Source organism: Borostomias antarcticus (genome assembly GCF_949987555.1).
Source record: "Borostomias antarcticus genome assembly, chromosome: 13".
NCBI classification, from domain to species: Eukaryota; Metazoa; Chordata; class Actinopteri; order Stomiiformes; family Stomiidae; genus Borostomias; species Borostomias antarcticus.
Genome location: NC_140246.1, coordinates 3,562,896 through 3,585,994, shown reverse-complemented (window position 1 = coordinate 3,585,994; position 23,099 = coordinate 3,562,896). Strand labels below are relative to the sequence as shown.

General features: G+C 47.2%; 1 protein-coding gene across 1 annotated transcript in view; it reads right to left on the bottom strand.

Annotated features, from left to right (window-relative positions):
* Positions 1 to 1,525: 1,525 nt before the first annotated feature.
* Positions 1,526 to 23,099, bottom strand: part of LOC311316766 (uncharacterized protein) — a gene marked incomplete at its 3' end in the record, with an annotated part of 25,476 nt that continues 3,902 nt past the window's right edge. Inside the window, exons 4-28 of the mRNA XM_084447696.1 lie at positions 22,644 to 22,776; positions 21,852 to 22,123; positions 20,190 to 20,288; positions 19,043 to 19,312; positions 18,653 to 18,817; positions 17,770 to 17,965; positions 16,189 to 16,354; positions 15,054 to 15,238; positions 14,570 to 14,634; positions 14,239 to 14,356; positions 13,631 to 13,854; positions 8,745 to 8,860; positions 8,066 to 8,207; positions 7,749 to 7,881; positions 7,255 to 7,376; positions 6,786 to 6,932; positions 6,250 to 6,348; positions 5,761 to 5,982; positions 5,461 to 5,625; positions 4,738 to 4,933; positions 4,353 to 4,500; positions 3,533 to 3,714; positions 2,556 to 2,620; positions 2,327 to 2,444; positions 1,526 to 2,084 (exon numbers count right to left, since the gene is read on the bottom strand). Coding sequence (XP_084303822.1) covers positions 1,526 to 2,084; positions 2,327 to 2,444; positions 2,556 to 2,620; positions 3,533 to 3,714; positions 4,353 to 4,500; positions 4,738 to 4,933; positions 5,461 to 5,625; positions 5,761 to 5,982; positions 6,250 to 6,348; positions 6,786 to 6,932; positions 7,255 to 7,376; positions 7,749 to 7,881; positions 8,066 to 8,207; positions 8,745 to 8,860; positions 13,631 to 13,854; positions 14,239 to 14,356; positions 14,570 to 14,634; positions 15,054 to 15,238; positions 16,189 to 16,354; positions 17,770 to 17,965; positions 18,653 to 18,817; positions 19,043 to 19,312; positions 20,190 to 20,288; positions 21,852 to 22,123; positions 22,644 to 22,776 — 4,307 coding nt within the window. The remainder of the gene's footprint in view (positions 2,085 to 2,326; positions 2,445 to 2,555; positions 2,621 to 3,532; positions 3,715 to 4,352; positions 4,501 to 4,737; positions 4,934 to 5,460; positions 5,626 to 5,760; positions 5,983 to 6,249; positions 6,349 to 6,785; positions 6,933 to 7,254; positions 7,377 to 7,748; positions 7,882 to 8,065; positions 8,208 to 8,744; positions 8,861 to 13,630; positions 13,855 to 14,238; positions 14,357 to 14,569; positions 14,635 to 15,053; positions 15,239 to 16,188; positions 16,355 to 17,769; positions 17,966 to 18,652; positions 18,818 to 19,042; positions 19,313 to 20,189; positions 20,289 to 21,851; positions 22,124 to 22,643; positions 22,777 to 23,099) is intronic.

Genomic DNA, 23,099 nt, shown 5'->3' with positions numbered 1-23,099 from the left:
GGATGAGGAAGGATAAGAAAATGGAGAGAAACAGCGATGAGTCAGAACAGACGTCCCCCCCCCTCTCCTCCTCTCCAACATACCCTGCAACTCTTTGAATGTTTAGGCTAGAAGCAAACGGCATTCCAACTCCTCCGCAACAGCAAACACGGAAATATTTGCTGTAATGCCAACAGATAGATACACACACACACACACACACACACCCCAGTACAGTACTGATAGTACACACACACACACACACCCCAGTACAGTACTGATACACACACACACACACACACACACCCCAGTACAATACTGATAGATACACACACACACACACACACACCCCAGTATAGTACTGATAGATACACACACACGCACACACACACACCCCAGTACAGTACTGGCACCAAGCGATCAGTCGTGTTCATTACATCCAGTTGGAGAATTCCTCCTGTAGCCTACTTGACCAGTTTGTTGGCAATGCAGATGGTCGTGGATGCAATTATTAAACACTGTAACGAGTTGACGCGCACGTCTGCTTCCTGCTCTTCAGTTCCCTCAGGTCAGGGGGGGTGAGAGGAGGAGGAGGAGGAAGAGGAGGAGGAGGAGGAGGGGGGGGGGGCGCAGGGTGTTGGCAGAGGGGTGGCAATGATGTCAAGAGCTCTCAGCTCTTTGATAATGAGATGGCCACTTGTGGAGATTAATTCCATATATCCATGTATGTAAGCACAGACAGACACGCACGCACAGTTAGGTCAGATTGGGTCATCAGCACAATACATATAACTCATGATCTCTGCTACTACTCATATCAGATACTTTATGTCATGTCAGATAAGTTAATTAAATGCAATGTCTCACAGTTAGTAAAATGATTTATCTTACAGTCCTTATGTCTGTGGGCTGGCCTCATAATTAGTCCTGAATAGTTGGCCTCATATAAAACATTTAATTCATGGTTCCATCAATAACACAACAGTTGAAGAGTATCCTTGCTCCAATTATCCTTTATTAAAGTATAGAATACAAACATCATTAAGACAGCAGGGCAGATGTGTTTGTCTCCTTTGTTCCAGAGGTCAAACTTGCTCACAACAGGCCACAGTGTGTGTGTGTGTGTGTGTGTGTGTGTATGCGTGTGTGTGCGTGTGTGTTTGATTACATATTGTAGCACTAGTTCTATCACACCCGGTGTAACTCGTCAGCTACTCATGGTCTAGTCAGCTCCATCAGATGTATCAGTGCCAAAAGACTGCATGGTTCACACACACACACACACACACACACACACACACACACACACACACACACACACACACACACATGCACACACACACACACACACACACACATACACACACACACACACACACACACACACACACACACACACCCTGCAGTCCTCCATTGCCAAGAGTGTCCCTGGCCACACTCAACCCTCTTGATTGACCGACCACACACACTCACATCTAGACATATACTCTCAGGAGTCCCGGTGCTGTGTGTCAAGGCGGGGTGGCAGGCAGTAGCTGCGGGCCCCCTAGGGCCCCTGGGCCCCTCCCCCACTGTCCCCAGGGGCTTCTCCAGACAGGCGGCCCCCTGGGCGGAGGGCGGGGGTGGTCTCTCTGTGGGGGGTCTCTCCCTCCGACGCCTCATTCGCCTGCTCACCGGGGCTTCCCTCCCGCTCGGCCCCGCCCTCGGGAGGAGGGGGGACGTGGGTCTCCTCTCTCAACGACGGCAGGCTCCCCTCCTCCTCGTCCTCCGTCACCTCTTCGTCCTCTCCCTGAGGCCGAGGCGGCTCATTGGCTGTCCCCGTCCGGCTGCTGGATAGGTCCGCATCTGTGCCTGCGCGATGCTCATTGGTCTGGGGCGTCTTCTGCACCCCTTCCGCCTCCACCTTCTCCTCCTTGGGGGTCGGAAGGTCATTCCCGGGGGGTTTGGCGGGTGTATGGAGTTCTATCTCGCTGGTCGGGGGAGCGGGCTGTTCTGAGGCTTTGACCCCCTCCCCCCGGAACTGCCTCCGGAGGAGGATGATGACAGCGACGACGAAGAAGTAGGAGGAGCCACTGAGGCTGGTGATCAGGCCCAGGAATATCACCCTGTGCACACAGGACAGGACCAATCATAACGCCGGACACACACACACACACACACACACACACACACACACACACACACACACACACACACACACACACACACACACACACAGGCACGCACCATCACACACAGGGGGGACATGCAGAGGAAGGGACACTGGTCACTTAGGACGCACAAACAGAAACACGCCACACGCATATCAGACACGCCATCCCGTCACGCGACTACGACACCCGCCTACCTGTACATGTCAGAGTCATACATGCGACAGGCTCCTCTGCCTCCGCACTTCTGGAAGCCCCACCTCAGACAGGTTGAGTCGATCAGAGCGCCGAAGTACACGGGCGCCGGGATACCCCCTGTGGAGGGACAGGAGAGTTGAGGACACGCCTTGACGAGTGGTCAGAGGATGTGCGTGGAACAATAACATTAATACGGCCTTTAGGACAGAAAATCCCAAGAAGGTTTACCCAGAGTTCTCACTACCAAGGTCTGGATGCCCAGGGCCAGGGATTTCAGGTCCGGCTTGATGCACCTAAAACACACACACACACACACACACACACACACACACACACACACACACACACACACACACACACACACACACACACACACACACACACACACACACACACACACATTATTCATATTAGATGAAGGCCACTGACTGGCCAAGGACTACTTCAAGAAAGGGGGAAGGATACACGTGAGAGGGTTTGGAATGTGTCCACTGGACCAGGCAAGGACATTTTCAAGGAAAGGAGGGAGGACATGTAAGACAATATTAGAGTGAGACCACCTCGGGGCAGGGAGGAAGGAAGGACACGTAAGTCTTTGGGATGTTGCCACTGACCAGCCAGTTGAAACTGGACACTCGTTAGAGGTAGTTTGAAGGAGACGACTAGAGGGGAGACTTTAAATGTCCTCAGAATCAGAATCAGAATACTTTTATTGCCATTGTACTTGACATACAAAGGATTGTTTTCCGACACCGTGCAGCCAACAACACAACAATGGACCAGTGCAAGGACAGGACGCAACAGTGCAAAAATACAAACATACAGTAGTACACAAAATAGCTCTGCATTTGGCCTACAAAAGAGACAAGAACTGGGGCGCCCAGGTAGCCCAATCCCAGATAGCAAGCGGATCTGGGCCATATACAGGCCAGATCTGGCCCTTGTGGCTTAGTTCCGGCCCATATATGGCCCAGAATCATTACACATCCGCTTGCTATCTGGGATGGGTTGGGGCGTGTACCATGTAAAGGCTAGTCCTTACCGCAGCGGCGTGGGTTCGAATCCGGCCCACGCCCTTTGCTGCATGTCTTCCCCCCTCTCTCTCTCTCTCTCTCTCTCCTCCCTTTCCTGTCTGTCCTTACACTGTCCTATCCTAATAAAGCAGAAATGCCTTAAATAAATATCTTAAAAAGAACTGGACTGACCGTATGATGACCATGTATCCGGGCGTGGCTCCCAGGGAGTTGATGAAGGAGCTGAGGACCGACACCGCCATGTAGGAGGTGAAGCTACGGCTGCAGTCTTTGCCGCGAGGACACTGGCCCAGCGTCACCGACGTATCGCCCCCTACTGGTGAGGCGGACACACAGCTGCAGTTGTGGAACACCTGGTCGGACCAGGAAGGAACCGGGTGCGAAAAACACACAGTAAAACAGACAGACTGCCTCTTAGTACAGGACATTGACGGGTGAAAATACTTTCGCCTACTCTGACGCGGTGGCTTGGAATAGTCTTCCAGCCTCCATAAAAACCATTAGCACGGTAAACCAGTTTAAAGAAGAAACCAGTAAAAAGGCAGCTGCTAGAACGCCTTGAACGCTAGAACTCTTTGTATGAGGGTCTGTCCCCTCTCTCTTTCTCTTTCTCCTTTTCTCTCCTGCTCTCTCTCTCTCTCTCTCTCTCTCTCTCTGTTTTTAACCTCTCATGAATGCTTTGTTTTTGTATTAAATGTGAAGTAGATTGTTGCAATGGTGCATGGTGTTGTCTGTCTTGACAAAGAGAACCACAGTGGAAACAAGTCTGACTTTTCTGTGTTTTGACTTTGACTTTTGGATAATGAAGGCCATGTTGGGATTTCTGTCCTATGATTGGGTAGTGAAATTACTGTGTTTCTTTGTTAACTTTCAAATAAGTCAAATCTAAAAACAAAAAAGACATATAGCATGTTGTCACAAAAATCTTGGATTAGTATGATTCAAATACGCCATATGATCCTGAGCCCGATCCCCGTTGGTGTGCGTTTACCGTGTTCTTGCCGTATCCGGTGGACGTGGTGCAGCCGGCGAGGCACGGTGACACAAAGGTGACGCCGCTGCGCGAGCAAACGGGGTCCCACTCCCCCGCCGAGCAGGAGCAGCCCTGGTTACACCCCGAGAACAGCCCGCTGGGGGTCCTGGGGAAACACACACACACACATGGACAGATACACACACATGTACACACACACACACACACACACACACACACACACACACATGCACACACACACACAGACAATGTCGGAACCGGAAGCCAAAATGTGGATGATTTGCAAATGAAATGGGCATTAAAAAATGGCTGGGGTTGTGCTCTGATCTGATGTGACCTGTTGTGATCTGGTATGATCTAGTATGATCTGGTGTTTGTTCACCCATTGTAGGAGATGGTCAGGCCTGCCACGGGCACGTTGTCACACTTGGTGCCAAACTGGAGTAGAAGGAGGAGGTTGGCCAGGAAGGAGGTCGCGAAGGACAGTTGAGCGCCAGAGACCACGCCGAGTTTATACCTCTTCATCAAAAGCCCGCCCAGGAAGATCCCAATGGCAACCATCGGCAGGTTCAGCACACCTATGGGGAGAGGGGACGGATCAGACATGGTCGGTAACTGGAATCACGGTCAAATCTGACAGTTGGGGGTGTGTTCGTTATTTTGAAGCGTGGCCTTGATTCTAGATGTTTCTGAAGATGTTATCAAATCCTTCCTTCTTTTGCTTGCTTGTCTGTCTTTTTTCATGTTTTTTCCCCCCTTCTGTCAATTCCTCCTTCCTTCCTTCCTTCCTTCCTTCCTTCCTTCCTTCCTTCCTTCCTTCCTTCCTTCCTTCCTTCCTTCCTTCCTTCCTTCCTTCCTCCTTCCTTCCTTGCCCTTCCTTCCTCCTTCCTTCCTTGCTTCCTTGCTTCCTTGCTTCCTCCTTCCTTCCTTCTTTCCTTCCTTCTTTCCTTCTTTCTTCCCTCCCTCCCTCCCTCCCTCCCTCCCTTCCTTCCTTCCTTCCTTCCTTCCTTCCTTCCTTCCTTCCTTCCTTCATTCCTTCCTTCCTTCCTTCCTTCCTTCCTTTCTTCATCCTCCAGTGTTACTGTGCCATAACTGACTGACTGACCTATGAGAAAGTTGGCTCTGGAGGCCGACAGTCCAAACTGCTGCTCCATGTACTTGGCCTTGAACGTGAGCAGGCCGATGAAGGAGTTGAACTTCAGGATGCTGCCGCACAGCAACAGGAAGTACGCTGGCGTACCCAGCAGCCTCTTCAGGGAGGGCAGGAACCCTGAAGCAGAACAACAAAACTAAACAAATCCCACTTAATCTTACAGTTGCCTCACGTCTTTATGTTGATGTTTGCTTTCACAATGAACAGACTTTACTTTGCATTCACACTGTGCTGCTCTGCTGGTCTGTTTACCTTTAGCGATGTCGGAGAGTTTCATGTTGCTGTGGTTGGTGCCGTTCCCGGCCTGCTCCGGGGCGTCTGACGGGAGCTTGTTCTCCTCGTCCTGCTTGGGCAGTGTGCGGGGAAGGAACCAGAAGGGGATGGCCGCCAGGAGCAGAATGGAGGAGGACACAAAGAAACCCAGCCACCAGGCCCCCACCCAGCGGGCATCCTTAGGGGTGATAGTCACGCTCTCTAGAAGAAACACGTAGCAAAGCAACCACAACACTTAAACCACACTCCTAAGTATAACTTTTCACCTTCACAATAAAAGTCAAAACATAACATGCTTATGAGCTTTTCCCCTTCACAATAAAAGTCCTAATTCCTCACATGCTTGTGATCAGTACGTATTGACACTCACCACTGGTATGATGTATAGCTATAGAGGATATACAAACAGGAGTTGATGGTATTTGGCTGCGCAATGATAATAGCACATATGCGATGTGCGAGACTTACCAAGATCAACATTTCCGATGTCGACATAGAGCCTGGCGCAGTAGGACCCCAGCAGGAATCCAAACATGGGCCCCAGCAGGGTGATGGTCTGCAGACAGGCTGGCAACCGCGTCACGCAAACCTCAGTCCAACTCGCATCGCATTACTCACTCACTGAATTACATTTCTCACTGAATTACATTTCTCACTGAATTACATTATTCTTGAATTACATTACTCACTGAATTACATTACTCACTGAATTACATTTCTCAATGAATTACATTATTCTTGAATTACATTATTCACTGAATTACATTTCTCACTGAATTACATTATTCTTGAATTACATTACTCACTGAATTACATTACTCACTGAATTACATTTCTCACTGAATTACATTATTCACTGAATTACATTTCTCACTGAATTACATTTCTCACTGAATTACATTTCTCACTGAATTACATTACTCATTGAATTACATTATTAATTGAATGACATTACTCATTGAATATGATAGATGTGGGTCTCTGTAGGGTGTGGGAGGACTCACCTATGTAGAAGGCGGAGTTCCTGGCTTTGGCGAAGTCGTCGATGTAGGAGATACCGAGGGGCGTGACCGGTGTCTCTCCGACCCCCCGCAGAGCGTTCCCCAGGAACACATAGATCCACATGTGAGAACTGGAGTCTCTCACACAGGCTGTGTACGCACACACACACACACACACACACACACACACACACACACACACACACAAACATACACACACACACACACACAAACATACACACACACACACAAACATACACACACACACACAAACATACACACACACACATACACACACACACACTCACTCACACACACACTCTCACACACACACACAAACATATACACACACACACACACACACACACACACACACACACACACACACACACACAAGCTTTTGCTTCAGCCCTGACAGCCGTAGCTACTCAGTATGCAGAAACAGGTATCTACGGTGATGTGAGGACCTTACCTGTGTTGGTGGAAGGCTGAGGCTGTATCTCCGGCACCCCCGTCTGTCTCATAGGGTCTGCACAGGCCGCAATACTGACGCTCTCATTCTGGGACCCCTGGATAACTGTATCAAAGGTGTACCTACAGGACGCACGGGACGCTGATATCAAAGACAGCAAAGTCCATATGAGTCCTATTCCTTAACTTCAGCTTCAGCCCAAATCCCCCAAAAAACACTAGTTAAAATACAATAAATAAATACTGAATTTGAGTAGAAACTACTTAATACTAGTGACATTATCTGCCCATGCAGCAAGATAATTTTACTTGATAAGAAATCTTTAAATAATCTGGGTTGAGTCTAGAAATAAGTTAGAAACTAGTAAATAACGTTTAAAACAAGATAATTAATCTCATATTTCCAAAAAGATTTTAAATCTTGGCTAGAAATAGAAAACGACTTATATGATTGTAGAGAAGCATGCTATAACTACTGTACTTCCACGGTATTACCGTCCCATGAAGAAGTGTGGTAGGCCGGTGAGGAAGGAGCCCACAGCCATGAGCAAGCAACCCACGCCGATGAGCCTGGGCCGGTGCAGCTTAGCCCCAAAATGGCTGACAGCGGCTAGGAACAGCAGGTTACCTGCAAACAGCCAGGTCCATCAACGTCATCTAAATCCCTGAGGGGAATCAGGCTGACATCCTCAACCCTCTGTTCTACTTTATACTACATCAAATATGCGTTCTCAACCAAGAGAACGGGGTTTAAAGATAGAACAAAGGCTTTTTGATTGAGTCGGTTTTGAACAGTGGAGAATTGTGGGTACCCATCTCAAAGCTGCCGTCGATGAGCCCTACGAGGGAGCTTGACAGGTCAAAGCGCCTCTCTATCTGTGTGATGGAGCTCTTCATGTAGGTCCCTGCCAAGGCCTTGGAGAAGCAGGCGAAGGACAGAGCCACTATGAACATCTGTGGGGGAAGAGAAAACGACAACAAACCGCTACAACACAACTGTATGGCTTCGTCAGTAAATATGCTAGTTCCTGCTCTGAATGACTTCATTACTTCAGATGACTGAAGTTCTCTCTCCCATAGCCGCTAGATGAACTGGAGTCGTCACCGTTTGTCCAACATTAACCTTTTATTAGGGGTTTGACAGCAAGAAAGTAAGTAAGTAAATAAGTAAAACTTTACTTCTATAGCGCCCTTTTTGATTCACGGTTCCAGCAAGAGTGTATGGTGCGGTCGTGGAGCTCCGCTTACGCCAATAGCAGCTTGCCCTGTGGTGAGCGGAGCTCCAGCAAATAGAATGACGGTTACGTATTGTAACCCTAGTTCTATGAGTGGAGCGGAGCCCCACAGGGCGCAGACTTGGCTGAACCTCAGTCTCCTCGCTGAACGTTTCAGCTAGGAGCAGATGTGCAGGTGAGGCCCGCTTGAACAGCAGTGCATCAGACCAAGTTGGACACAAGTGTGTGTATGTTTTTTTTTTCTTCCTTTAATGACCTTGAGTGTGGAGGAGGAGGGCGGTCTGGGGGTCTTGGGGTCGGGGTCACACAGGGCCTGCTGGCTGGTCAGCCTGTCCCGGTCGTCCGCTGGGTCAACCATCACCGCGGCAGCCTCTGGCCTTATAATAATAATAATAATAATAATAATAATAATAATAATAATAATATAATAATAATAATATTATAATAATAGCATAATTATAACAGCATAACTAATAATAATAATAATAACAATATAATAATAATAATAATAATAATAATAATAATAATAATAATAATAATAATAATAATAATAATAATAATTGCATAACTCTGAAATGCGAGAAGCAACTTCTAATTCTTCTAAGCGGACCTACAGCTGCTAGTTAGTTAACACAGCTGGTCCACCACAGAGAGCAGTGGGGAGGCCATTGGACTAGGCTCTATGGCAGGTTAGACAGAGAGAACACCTAGAAACCCTCACCCCTGTGGCAGGGACTCATCTCTCTAGAAGAAGCATATCCTAGACTGAAAAGCATCACCAGTGGAGAGGCAGCATGGAAGATGCTCCTCAGTCTAGTTGTCTTTGTCTACTGTAGGTTTCCAGGGAGACGGCCCCCGAATGTGTGGGGGTTACCATGAAAACATGGCACTGTAGGAGGCTGCACTTATACTGAAATATATGCCACTGTACTGTAGTCGCATATATGTGAATATAGTGCTTTTCTGTATAGGAACTAACAAACACACGCAACCAAGAACATAGAGTGGTCGCTGAGGTGGAGACAAATATGAATAACAAAAATATTAAAGTTGCCCCTAATCTACTAACAGATGAAAGCTGAAAATAATTATGGTTTGTGTCTAAGCCTAAGAGGAATGCATTACACTCACATCACATCACGTGAATTGCCTCAGGAAGGCCACTTCATGTTTCAATGTAACCCTGGGTCAAATATATTTGAATATTTGAAAACAGTCAAGGGGCCCTAATCCACCAAAAGACAAACTTTTTTTTTCCATTCATTCTAGTTCGTTTTGGAACCACAGTTTCTAGTTTCATTTTAGCTTTCATCTATCACAAAAGTATTTACTTATTTTATCTAAGCGTTTTTCATGGCTACTTTTATCATTATAATCCGGGGCATTAGGCTACACTTGTTTTATTCATTTCCTGAGTAAAGTACATCATGCCCATGGTTAGAAATCTTACTGTGCCTCCTCAGAATCCAAGTGTCTCTTCACAAAGCCCTCAGCTCAGACACGGTCAGGTCCTGGCCATCAGATCCACCCTCTGCCATAAAAAGGTGAATTCTGACTTCAGTTTTCCACATGGAAGAAAGCGAGTGATAGTGAAGTGTGTAGTTGTGGACCTCAGTTGTGTCGCATGGAGCCGAACTCAAGAAAGGCTGGTGTTTTCAGCTCTTAGGTGGATAATCCCCTTCAGATTTAGCCTGGTTAATTCTCCCATACTAAATGCAACCCCTCAAACTTCCATTCATTATAAGAAAAGACATGAAGTGTCACAGCAGTCAAATAACTACTATACACCAGAATCAGTACAGTACCTGTAAACACACACACACACAACACACACACACACACACACACACACACACACACACACTATATATATATATATATATATATATATATATATATATATATATATATATATACATAATCGCTTAAGTGAGTGAGAGTTAGTTTTGCATGCATCCGTCTAGTTTTAGCCTTGGACGAACCCCTATGGCCAACCTGGTATCACAATGGGTCAGATAACGTACCTGGTATCCCTGTCCTCTCCGCTGTGTGTCTGGTCAGCAGCAGTGTCCCGTGTCGGCCTGTCTGTCAGCCTGTCTGTCGGCCTGTCTGTCTGTCGGCCTGTCTGTCAGCCTGTCTGTCTGTCTGTCTGTCGGCCTGTCTGTCAGCCTGTCTGTCTGTCGGCCTGTCTGTCAGCCTGTCTGTCAGCCTGTCTGTATGTCGGCCTGTCTGTCTGTCAGCCTGTCTGTCTGTCTGTCCTTACCCCTCAGGCTGGTGGCGCAGCTCCGTCCCGAGCTCCTGTCTCCAGAGCCGTGGGCAGTGATGCAACCAGAGCAGGCTGAACAAAAAGAGCTGGAACATTTCTATTCCCCACACACACCAGCCCAGGAGGACACAGGAACAAGTGAACAGAGAGGGAAGGAAGGAGGGAGAGGAAGAGGGAGGAGAGGGCATGTAAACAGGGGGGGGGGGGGAGGGAGAGAGAGAGGATGAAAGAAAGAGAGGAAAAAGAGAGTTATGGAGGGAGGTGGTGGTGGTGGGGGGGGGGGGGTTCCAGAGGTCTTTCAGGGTAAAATCGACTTTGTAGCCCCAAGAAAGTTTGCTGCCCCCCTTTTCTGAGAGAATGTTTTTCTTGAGAGAAACGTTTGGGCTCCTGCAAGTCGAGTCTTTGGCAGGGAGGGAGTACGTTTACCCTCATAACACTGCAAATACTGTAGAAAACCTGAAAAAAAAACAGAATATTATATAGAAAATGAAATGTGGAGTTTGTCTACAAGTGTATATGGTCACTTGTAGACATCATCAGGTTTCTGCAATTTTGTAAGTGGTTACAAAACGGAAACAACAGAACCCATTTAGTCCCTGTGCCCTATTGGGCATCAAGAACCGTACCAGCGACAGAACCGTACCAGTTCCGTACAAGCACTGGTCCGACAGCCCGGCATCAAGAACCGTACCAGCACCAGAACCAGCACCAGAACCATACAACCCTGGTCCTACAGCCTGAGAGCTCATGGGGGGCTGGCCCTGGTCTGAGTCAGGGGAATGTGTTATTAATGCACTAACCAGCATGTGATTAAAGCAGCCAGGCAGGGAAGCAGTGAGACAGGCAGACAGACAGCCAGGGTAGCAGGGAGACAGGCAGATAGACAGCCAGGGTAGCAGGGAGACAGGCAGATAGACAGCCAGGGTAGCAGGGAGACAGGCAGACAGACAGCCAGGGTAGCAGGGAGACAGGCAGTCAGACAGCCAGGGTAGCAGGGAGACAGGCAGATAGACAGACAGGCAGGGAGGGAAGCAGGCAGGGAAGCTAGTAGACAGACAGACAGACAGACAGACAGACAGACAGACAGACAGACAGAGAACCAGGTGAGAGACAGACGGAAGACTGAAAGGCAGGTAGACAGACAGACAGACAGACAGACAGACAGACAGACAGACAGAGAAGCAGGGATCAACCAGGTGAGAGACAGACGGCAGACTGAAAGGCAGGCAGACTGAAAGGCAGGTAGACAGACAGACAGACAGACAGGCAGACAGGCAGACAGAGGGCAGACTGAAAGGCAGGTAGACAGGCAGCAGGTCTCACAAGCAGCTTTACCTTCATGGGAGTTCAGGGATTAAGATTAAAGAACCCCACATTCCTGCGCTGCAACGGAGGGGAAAGTGCTCAGTCGTGTGCAGGCATTTTCCCAATCATACTGATTATGAGACTGTTGAAGAAAACTATTATTGTAGCTGTATACAATGGCAAGTGGATTCTATTTTGGAATGAAGTAGCAGGTACTAACAAATGGTCTCTTTCAGTATCAACCTATCTAACTGCTACTAATTCATCAGTATAGGGTTTTGCTTTTACTATAGGTTTGTATTGTTCTATCTACTCTGTATGCAGTCTCGTTATTCCCTGCCCAGTATGCAGTGGCCTACACTTCTTCAGCTACTATCAGTAGCAGAGATAGTTATGCTTGACTGCCCTCTAGTGGTGGTTTCAGCATAATTCTGCACATCTAATATTACAGCAAAACCTCAAAATCTAGTCAAGTATCTAATATCTTCAATAGCATACTAACATAATAAGATAATAATACTTAATTAAGGCCCCACGCAAAGCATTACAATGACTTATACATGTTTAAAGGAGTAGTTTGGTATTTATATAAATATATAAACTATATAAATATATAAACTCTGTTATAATCATATACAACGGTCCATATAAACATTTTTCTGTGCACTCTTGAGATATAAGTGCCCATTGCTCATCTCACAGCTAAGTATTACACAATGGATCTCTATGGGCATATATATACCTCTATCAACTAACCATATGATGGATCTCTGTGGACATATACAGTATATATTCCCATAGAGCTCCACTGTGTACTTAGCTGTGACATGAGCAATAATATATATTTTTTATTATTTTATTTATTTATTTAAAATAGGGACAGTGCATATTAATGAACATTTCAAATCAAAATCTCAAGAGTCACAGTCTGTCATAATGTTTAACTTGTACTGTATACATGATCGTAAATAACCTTATAACAAGGCTTATGATGCTTAATACCAAACTACTAATAATAGCAGCACTACAGCTTAAAAGAATATCATAAAATGACAAACATCACAAGTTTACAATGTTTAAAAAAAAATAGACAAGGTACATGGCAGTATACAGGTATGCATCTTCTCATATTGACAGTGATTACATCTCAGTCGCAAGACACCAGTCAAATAAAAATAGAGCCTTACAAAGTATTAACTCAAGCACAATGCTCATCAAGTCGTGAGTACTTTGTCGCGCCAAAAGATACTTAAGTAGCAGCATAGAGTCAAACTTTAGGGTAAACAAACAACAGCTGTGATCTGACCTGAAGTTTTTAGTATGAACAGCGAATGAACAAAGTGTAACAAGAGCATTCAAGGCAGGACAGTCCTGCTTTGACAGAGTCTGTCAGGTGTTTATAATCGCAGTATGTATAAGAGTACTTCAGCAAAGGTATAGTGTGTGCGTGTGTGTGTGTGTGTGTGTGTGTCCGTGTGTGTGTGTGTGTGTGTCAGTGTGTGCACCAGCGTCAGGGCCGTCTTCATTGGACGTTACCCAACATCATAAACCTGTCTGTTCTACATTTCAGATCGTGCTTTCTCTCTCTGCTTCCTCCTTGTTCTTGAGCGTGTCTGAGTGGGCGTGGCCGTTGTGCACATCTGGGGCCCCGTTGGGACCGTCCTCCAGCGCTACAGCTTTGGCCTGGCTCCTCAGCTCCATCTTCCTGTGTCTCCTAGCCAGGCGGCGGTAGAGGGCGGCCCACAGCAGGTAGGACAGGCCGTACAGCCCGTAGACCAGGCCCAGGAACGTCATTCTGGGGGAGGAGTGAGACAAAGTCCAGCTATATTTGTATGAAGTTTGTGTGAAGAATACGAGGCGCAGAGAGATCAGAACAGGGCCGGCCCAAGGTTTTTGGGGGCCCTAAACAAAAAGGCTATGGGGCACCTCGATCGTTTTTTGGTTCGAAAACAACGTTGGGGGTTATGCGCATACTTGGCAACTTTGTGATCTCAAAAATAAAGATTGCTAAACAAAGACAGGGGAGGTCTGGGGATCCTATGTCCAAAATTCTGAACTACCCCTTTAACATGATACGTAATGGTACTGGCACACAAGGCAGCTCTCGTGACCCAGAGAGAGACAGAAGGGTCAGTGAGGAGCGAGAGAGGTGTGTGGTGAGTGTTCGCTGTCCTGTTACCTGAATGCGTTTGAGTCGTAGAGACGGCACGCCCCTTGTCCCCCACACCTCTTGGAGCCCCATTTCAGACATGTCCTGTCAATCAAAGCCCCAAAGTATATGGGAGGGGGGATGCCGCCTGAAAAAACACACACACACACACACACACACACACGTACACACACACACACACACACACACACACACACACACACAAACACACACACACACACACACACACACACACATACACACACAGCTATTATACAGACTGCCTCAGTCACAGTTTTCTAGGTTGTATAATTCATATCCTAAACTAAATGACCAGCCTCCACTCTACTGTACCACTCACCCAGAGTCCGGACTATCAAGGTCTGCATGCCCAGAGCCAGGGCCTTCAGATCAGGGTCTATGGACCTGAAACACACACAAACCCATGAATCCCACCCCCTCTGTCCAGACAGTCACCACATACAGTCCGCGATGCAACAAACACACATTTTCTACAGAAAATGATCAAGTTTCAAGTTTATTGTCATATACTCAATAACAATGCAACATCATTATCAGTAATGAAAATCGTTGGCTCATAGCCGACTCAACTTTGCGTGATAAAATAAGGCAAAAGGGCATAGAATATATATATTAAAGTACAATAAAATAAGGTAAAATACAGTAAAAACAGGTACAGTATGATGCAGGTGCATGAGAGAGGTAATCAGTGGATGAGCATGGTGTCATGACAATATGGGTTCCATTTTGACTATCTGTTTCCAAATTGTGGTTTTAATTGTGGTTTCTTAAGAGGATTGAAGGCGTCTTGGTAACAGTCTCACCTGAGCAGGACGATGAATCCAGGCGTGGCCCCGCAGGCGGAGATGAAGGACCCCAGAACAGACATGGCCATGTAAACCTTAAACATCCTCTCACAGACATTCTGCCTGGGACACTGGCCCAAGATGGCCGACATGTTCACGCCCGGCGTCGCCGTCTCTCCCACGCATGTACAGTTGTGGAACACCTGTTTTGCAGGAGATCAAATTAAATCCAACTTTATTTGTATAGCGCATTTCATACACAGAGGCAACACAATGTGCTTTACAGAGAGCAATGGGGGGGTCGCAAAATTCTTCTTTCTGGGAGGGACTTGGTCTTCAGGGGCTCCTAAAGATGTCTACAGACACTCTACTGATATAAGTCCTCACATATGGCTCCAAAAAACAGACAACAGTTCATTTTGAAGGGTCCTATGCCTGTTAAACACTTAATTATCCACACCTGCAGCTGTGCAGCAAATGGTTCTGGTTAGGGTTGTACCATAATCTGAATTTACAGTAACACAACATTTTACACCTTTGATGTGAATGTGTACGTGCATTCAACTGAAAAGAGTGAAGAGCACTTATACTAGGAAGTATAGTCTGTGATATAGGTGTTTGCAGTGCTTGGTGACCTGTGACCTGAGACATTTACTGTACCACCAGCAGAGGTCATTAGGGTTCAGCATTCCAGTGTTATCCCCATGGAAACTGGCTGATGTATGTGTTAATGAAAGAGCTTTCAGGATTTAGGAGTCTATAGTGAGACTGTGGGGCTGTCTGTGCATCTACAGTACGTGTGTGTGTGTGTGTGTGTGTGTGTGTGTGTGCGCGCGTGTGTGTGCGCGTGCGTGCGTGTGTGTGTGTGTGTGAATGTGTGTGTGTGTGTGTGCGCGTGTGTGTGTGTGAATGTGTGTGTGTGTGTGTATGTGGTGTGTGTACGTGCGTGCGTGTGTATGCGTGTGTGTATATGTGTGTGCGTGTGTGTGTGTATGGGGGGTGGAAAGTGCGTGTGAGGTGTGTGTGTGTGTGGTGTGTGTGCGTGCATGCGTGTGTATGCGTGTGTGTATATGTGTGTGCGTGTGTGTGTATGTGTGTGTGTATGTGTGTGTGTGTGTGTGTGTGTGTGTGTGTGTGGTGCGGGACATCTCACCATCTCCTTGCCCGCTCCGGAGGTGGTCTGGCAGCCAGCCAGGCAGGGCGAGGCGTAGGTCACGCCGTTGTGAGCGCACACAGGGTCCCAGAACTTCAGAGAGCAGGAGCAGCCCAAGTTACACTGGGACAGCATGGTCTCCTGCTGATAGGACACCGCTGGCACCCTGGACACACACACACACACACACACATTCACACACACACACACACACACACATGCACATACACACACACGCACACGCACACACACACACACACACACATTCACACACACACACACGCACACACACACACACACACACACACACACACACACACACGGAGGATGGCAGGGGGGGTTATTTTCACTGGCCCTCTTTCACGTGTACATCAATGACTTATCTGACCAATCAAGAGGCTGCAAAACAGGCCCCTAACAACGCATCTCATGTATGCTGAAGATCTGGACATTCGTTCTCCTAGTAGTAATTATTGTTAGTTGCAATTATTTTTTGTCGCTTTGGATAAAAGCGTCTGCTAAATGACTGTAATGTAATGTAATGTGTATTTCAACAGCTGCTTATATATGTTCTGATCATGGGCTCAAACATGATGTCATGATATGTACCACAGGAGATAAGGACTTTCCTGATTTTTATCAGTCTGTACAAATGCTACAGTACTGTAGGTGTTTATGATAAACAATATCTGGTATTCCTAGTACAGTATGTGTGAACCATATATACTGTACATGGCTAATAAAGCGGATGTTGAATCTTGAATCAAATGTCTGATGACGAGGACTTGGCAGAGACGTATATTGTAGTCTCAAGCTAACATTCCACATAAAAAAAGTGAAAATTCCACATAATTAGTTCTGATACCTGTCGGAGCACTATGAACACTGAGTGAATACTGTACATTTGCTATCACTCCAGCTTAGCCTATCCAATTAACTCGTCTGCTAGTCTTGATACCCGTTGGGTGGACAATATAACTCACTAATGTTGGGCAAAGCTGAGCAACGGAAAAATAATTTTCGTTGATGTGCTAGATGTGTTCTGACCATGCTAAAATAAGTCTGTTAGAGCATATTGCAGTCCTCTCTACTGCCCCCTTGTGGGCAAGTTTAAAAAGGCGAGCATACACAAGCTGCAGGTTGCCTATGCAGATATTGCTTTAAAACCTAAGTTGGTGTAGTGCAAGTGAATAGTTTTGTAAGGAGTCAACGCTTTCCAGGCTCTATTGAGAAATCTAATTCACAAATGTATCTGTCGTCTGGATGATTCTCAGAATGCTATCATCAAGCTGCTGTCAAATCCTAAGCCTAGTGTTGCACCATACCAGTCACCTCTGAGGAAACATTGGTGTAACTGTCTATGTTTTATTTTATTATATTGTATTTTATCTGTGAATGTTGTATGCTTGGTCTCTGAGTCTGACAATAAAGTTAATTGATTAATTGATTGATTGATCCATCCATCCATCCATCTATCCATTCATTCATTCATTCATTCATTGACACACAGTTCTCAGTTAAAAAGAAAAGAAAATGAAAGTAGAATAGACATACTACAACAGCTATGAGACATGTACCTACCCCTGGTAGGAGGTCGTGAGGCCGGCCACCTGGATGTTGTCGCAATGCATGAAGTACTGGGTCAGGAGCAGGCAGAAGGACACGAAGGAGGCGGTGATGGACACCCTGGCTGCCCCAATGACACTGAGCTTGAAGCGCTTCATCACAAAGCCTCCAACGATGATCCCAACTGCCACAGCAGGGAGATTCATCGCTCCTAGGGAGGGGGGATAGAGAGCACACGAGCACAGTGAGGGTCATAGGATCTGAACTGGACTTGGGGTCAGATCAGAAGGGTCATAGGATCTGAACTGGACTTGGGGTCAGATCAGAAGGGTCATAGGATCTGAACTGGACTTGGGGTCGGATCAGAAGGGTCATAGGATCTGAACTGGACTTGGGGTCAGATCAGAAGGGTCATAGGATCTGAACTGGACTTGGGGTCAGATCAGAAGGGTCATAGGATCTGAACTGGACTTGGGGTCAGATCAGAAGGGTCATAGGATCTGAACTGGACTTGGGGTCAGATCAGAAGGGTCATAGGATCTGAACTGGACTTGGGGTCAGATCAGAAGGGTCATAGGATCAACACAGACGCTTCAATGAGGATGAGATGGGACATCTGTAAACACAGAAACATGAGTCATGGGTGTGCTGATCTAATCATAGTTCAATGGCCCCTCGTTTTATAATCCCATTTACACACACACACTCTCTCTCTCTCTCTCTCTCTCTCTCTCTCTCTCTCTCTCTCTCTCAGTCAGAGCAAAGCAAACAGAAGCTGTTCTTTGAAGTCATATCTACTTCTCACCATTACAGTGTCAATAACTTTTTTGTAACCTTTTTTGTTCTCAGCTGAGGGAGAACGTTGTGATAACCATCGGCCTACTGTACTCTACTGTACCTATCATGAAGATGGCCTTGGAGGGGGACTGGCCATAAATCTGCTCCATGAATTTGGGTTTGAACGTGATCAGGCCGATGAAGCCGTTGACCTGGACCAGGGAGGTGCAGATGATCAGCAGGTAGACGGTGTTACTGAACAGCCTTCGTAGGGTCGGCAGGAAATCTAAAGAGAAGGGAGAGAGAGAGAGAGAGAGAGAGAGAGAGAGAAAGGTACCAGGTGATGATGTTTTTTGCTTTTTTGCTTCCCTCTGGAATATGTAGGGGTGGGCCGTATGCCCACCCTCCCATTGTTCTCTGTAAAGCGCATTGTGTTGCCTCTGTGTATGAAATGCGCTATACAAATAAAGTTTGATTTGATTTGATTTGGTGAATTAGAAGGAGGCCGTACCTCTGGCCAGTTGAGCCATGGAGACGGGTTGTGTGTCCTCTGTGTCCGTGCTGCTGTCCCCTGGGAGGAAGCCTTCCTGCTCTTCGGCCACGCCCGCCACCTTGCTGGCCTGGTTCTGGTTCTGGTTCTGGTTCTGGCCCTGCTTGGGGAGGGACTTGGGCAGGAACCAGAAGGGGATCCCGGCCAGGACCAGGACCGCTCCGCTCACCAGGAAGCCCAGCCACCAGGCGCCGACCCAGCGAGAGTCCTTGTGGTTGATGGTCACAGTGTCTGGGGGGCGGGGAACAGGGGGAGAGGAAGGAGGGGAGGAGAGGAACGAGGGGAAGAGAGGAAGGAGGGGAGGAGAAGAACGAGGCGAGGAGAAGAACGAGGGGAGGAGAGGAAGGAGGGGAGGAGAGGAAAGAGGGGAGGAGAGGAACGAGGGGAGGAGAAGAACGAGGGGAGGAGAGGGACGAGGGGAGGAGAGGAAGGAGGGGGGGGAGGAAGGAGGGGGGGAGAGGAACGAGGGGAGGAGAGGAACGAGGGGAGGAGAGGGACGAAGGGAGGAGAGGAACGAGGGGAGGAGAGGGACGAGGGGAGGAGAGGAGAGCGGATGAGAGGAAAGGAAAGGAGATATATAGAATTAATACGAGTGAGTATATAGAGTTAAAACAATAATGTATCGGCAGTCTCAATTCTGAAAAATGGGAATCAAGAAAGGACCAGACATTCCAGGACTAACCTCTGCCTCACCAAGAATCATCAATACTAATATTCCCAAAATTGCATAATGTACTACTGTCAACAAAAATGCTGGAAGTGGTAGATGAGTAACAATTCTAGTGGTGAATGAGTAATAGTCCTTTCATGTAAAAAAGATGGGCTGGTTTTGGCTAGGAGACAACCCAGACAACTAATCTCCCAGACACAACCCGCAATGACCCAACAGCAAAGCCATGGCCACATAACCCCATCCATCACGCCATTTGGCAATATCACTTATGTTAGCATTTAAAGTAAACGGTAAAGGCAAAGTCTTGATTCTCAATAACATCTACAATCGATAACAATCAACAAATATCATATGTATTTTACATAAAATAGCTAGGAACACAGGGGATGTGCGCTATCAAGTTCACGTGCGCTATCAACTTCAGGGGTCAGCTACCTAAATCCACCGCTCCAATGTCCACGTAGATCTTGGCACAGAAGGAGCCCAGCATAAACCCGAACATGGGTCCAGTGATCCCCACTGTCTGGATGCACGCTGGGGGAGGAGAGAGGGAGAGAGAGAGAGAGAGGGAGAGAGAGATTGAGAGAGAGAGAGAGAGAGAGAGAGAGAGAGAGAGAGAGAGAGAGAGAGAGAGAGAGAGAATTAATGAATGCATAGACTGTGGAGATGTGCAGTGTCGTTGTGTTAAGTTTTGTTTGTGGTGAAAGAACTTCATTGACAGTGAAAAAAACAACAACAGTGGAGGTGTTCCCGCTATGGTCACCTAGAACACAGCTACGATCACCTAGAACATAGCTACGGTCACCTACCCAGGTAGAACACAGCTATGATCACCTAGAACACAGCTACGGTCACCTACCCAGGTAGAACACAGCTACAGTCACCTAGAACACAGCTACGGTCACCTACCCAGGTAGAACACAGCTATGGTCACCTACCCAGGTAGAACACAGCTACGATCACCTACCCAGGTAGAACACAGCTACGATCACCTAGAACACAGCTACGGTCACCTACCCAGGTAGAACACAGCTACGATCACCTAGAACACAGCTATGGTCACCTACCCAGGTAGAACACAGCTACATTCACCTACCCAGGTAGAACACAGCTACGATCACCTAGAACACAGCTATGGTCACCTACCCAGGTAGAACACAGTTACGGTCATCTACCCATGTAGAACACAGCTACGATCACCTACCCAGGTAGAACACAGTTACGGTCACCTAGAACACAGCTACGGTCACCTATCCAGGTAGAACACAGCTACGGTCACCTACCCAGGTTGAACACAGTTACGGTCACCTACTCAGATAGAACACAGCTACAGTCACCTACCCAGGTAGAACACAGCTACGGTCACCTACCCAGGTAGAACACAGCTACGGTCACCTACCCAGGTAGAACACAGCTACGGTCACCTACCCAGGTAGAACACAGCTAGGGTCACCTACCCAGGTAGAACACAGCTACGGTCACCTAGAACACAGCTACGGTCACCTACCCAGTCTGAACACAGCTACGGTCACCTACCCAGGTAGAACACAGCTACGATCACCTAGAACACAGCTACGGTCACCTACCCAGTCTGAACACAGCTACAGTCACCTACCCAGGTAGAACACAGCTACGGTCACCTACCCAGGTAGAACACAGTTACGGTCACCTAGAACACAGCTACGGTCACCTACCCAGGTAGAACACAGCTACGATCACCTAGAACACAGCTACGGTCACCTACCCAGGTAGAACACAGCTACGGTCACCTACCCAGGTAGAACACAGCTACGGTCACCTACCCAGGTAGAACACAGCTACAGTCACCTAGAACACAGCTACGGTCACCTACCCAGGTAGAACACAGCTATGATCACCTAGAACACAGCTACGGTCACCTATCCAGGTAGAACACAGCTACGGTCACCTACCCAGGTAGAACACAGCTACGATCACCTAGAACACAGCTACGGTCACCTATCCAGGTAGAACACAGCTACGGTCACCTATCCAGGTAGAACACAGCTACAGTCACCTACCCAGGTAGAACACAGCTACGGTCACCTACCCAGGTAGAACACAGCTACGGTCACCTACCCAGGTAGAAGGCTGTGTTCTCCTCTCGGGAGAAGTCGTCCAGGTAGGAGATGCCCAGAGGCGTGATGGGAGTCTCTCCTATGCCTCTGAGCATGTTCCCCAGGAAGACGTAGATCCACATGGAGGAGCCCACCTCCTTCTCGCACGCCGCCCTTGTCTCCGCCGACGGCGGCTCCTCGGACTCAGCGAGGCTCCGGTTGGACAGGCAGGGCAGGACGCTCTCTGTGGAGTTGACCTCGACCGAGTGTGTGATGCTCGTCTCGTACACGTACCTGCGATCACAACGCCGTTAGTTTAGTCTGGAGAGATTTCCTATCTGACCAGACGAAAATGTATAACTTGATACCCCTCCTTTTAAATTATGTTTAGCTGAATTGTTGATTACTGTACTGTATTTTCTACTGTTTATTTGTATTGTATTTTATAATTGTAATAGGACATATAATTCACCTTGTGTGAACATGATGCAAGTTGTCCTAATAAAACTCAAACTCAAACCGTTAACATAATCTTTTGTTTCCGCCCGAGCAAGTGTTTTTCATCGTGCTTTTATCTTTTTCATACTTGCACGATTCTTTATATTTAGATTTGCGTTTTTCTAAAGGGAATACTGCTGTTGCTAATGTCCCTATTCAAATAAACTTCGATAATAATAATAATAATAATAATAATAATAATAATAATAATAATAATAACAACAACCACAATACTAATAATACCAATAATAATAATACCAATAATAATAATAATAATAATAATAAAAGAGCGATCGTATGAAAGCTGCAGACTCACTGGCCCTGGAAAAAGTGGGGCAGTGCTGTGAAGAATGATCCGGCCGCCATGACGACACAGCCCACCCCTATCAGTCTGGGACGATGCATCTTCGCGCCAAAGTAGCTCACAAACGCTATCGTCAGCAGGTTGCCTGACCAGGGGATGGACATACACACACACACACACACACACACACACACACACACACACACACACACACACACACACACACACGGAAGAGCTGATAAGATATGTCACAGTGTGCTGCCATCGGTTGTTGGAAATCAACCTCTGGCCCCTATAGTCAAAACAATAACCGATTTTTCTTTTTTCTTTAGGGCATGTCTGCTTTATTAGGACAGGACAGTGTACGGACAGACAGGAGAGAGAGAGAGAGAGAGAGAGAGAGGGGAAGACATGGAGCAAAGGGCGTGGGCTGGATTTGAACCCTCACCGCTGCAGAAAGGACTAGCA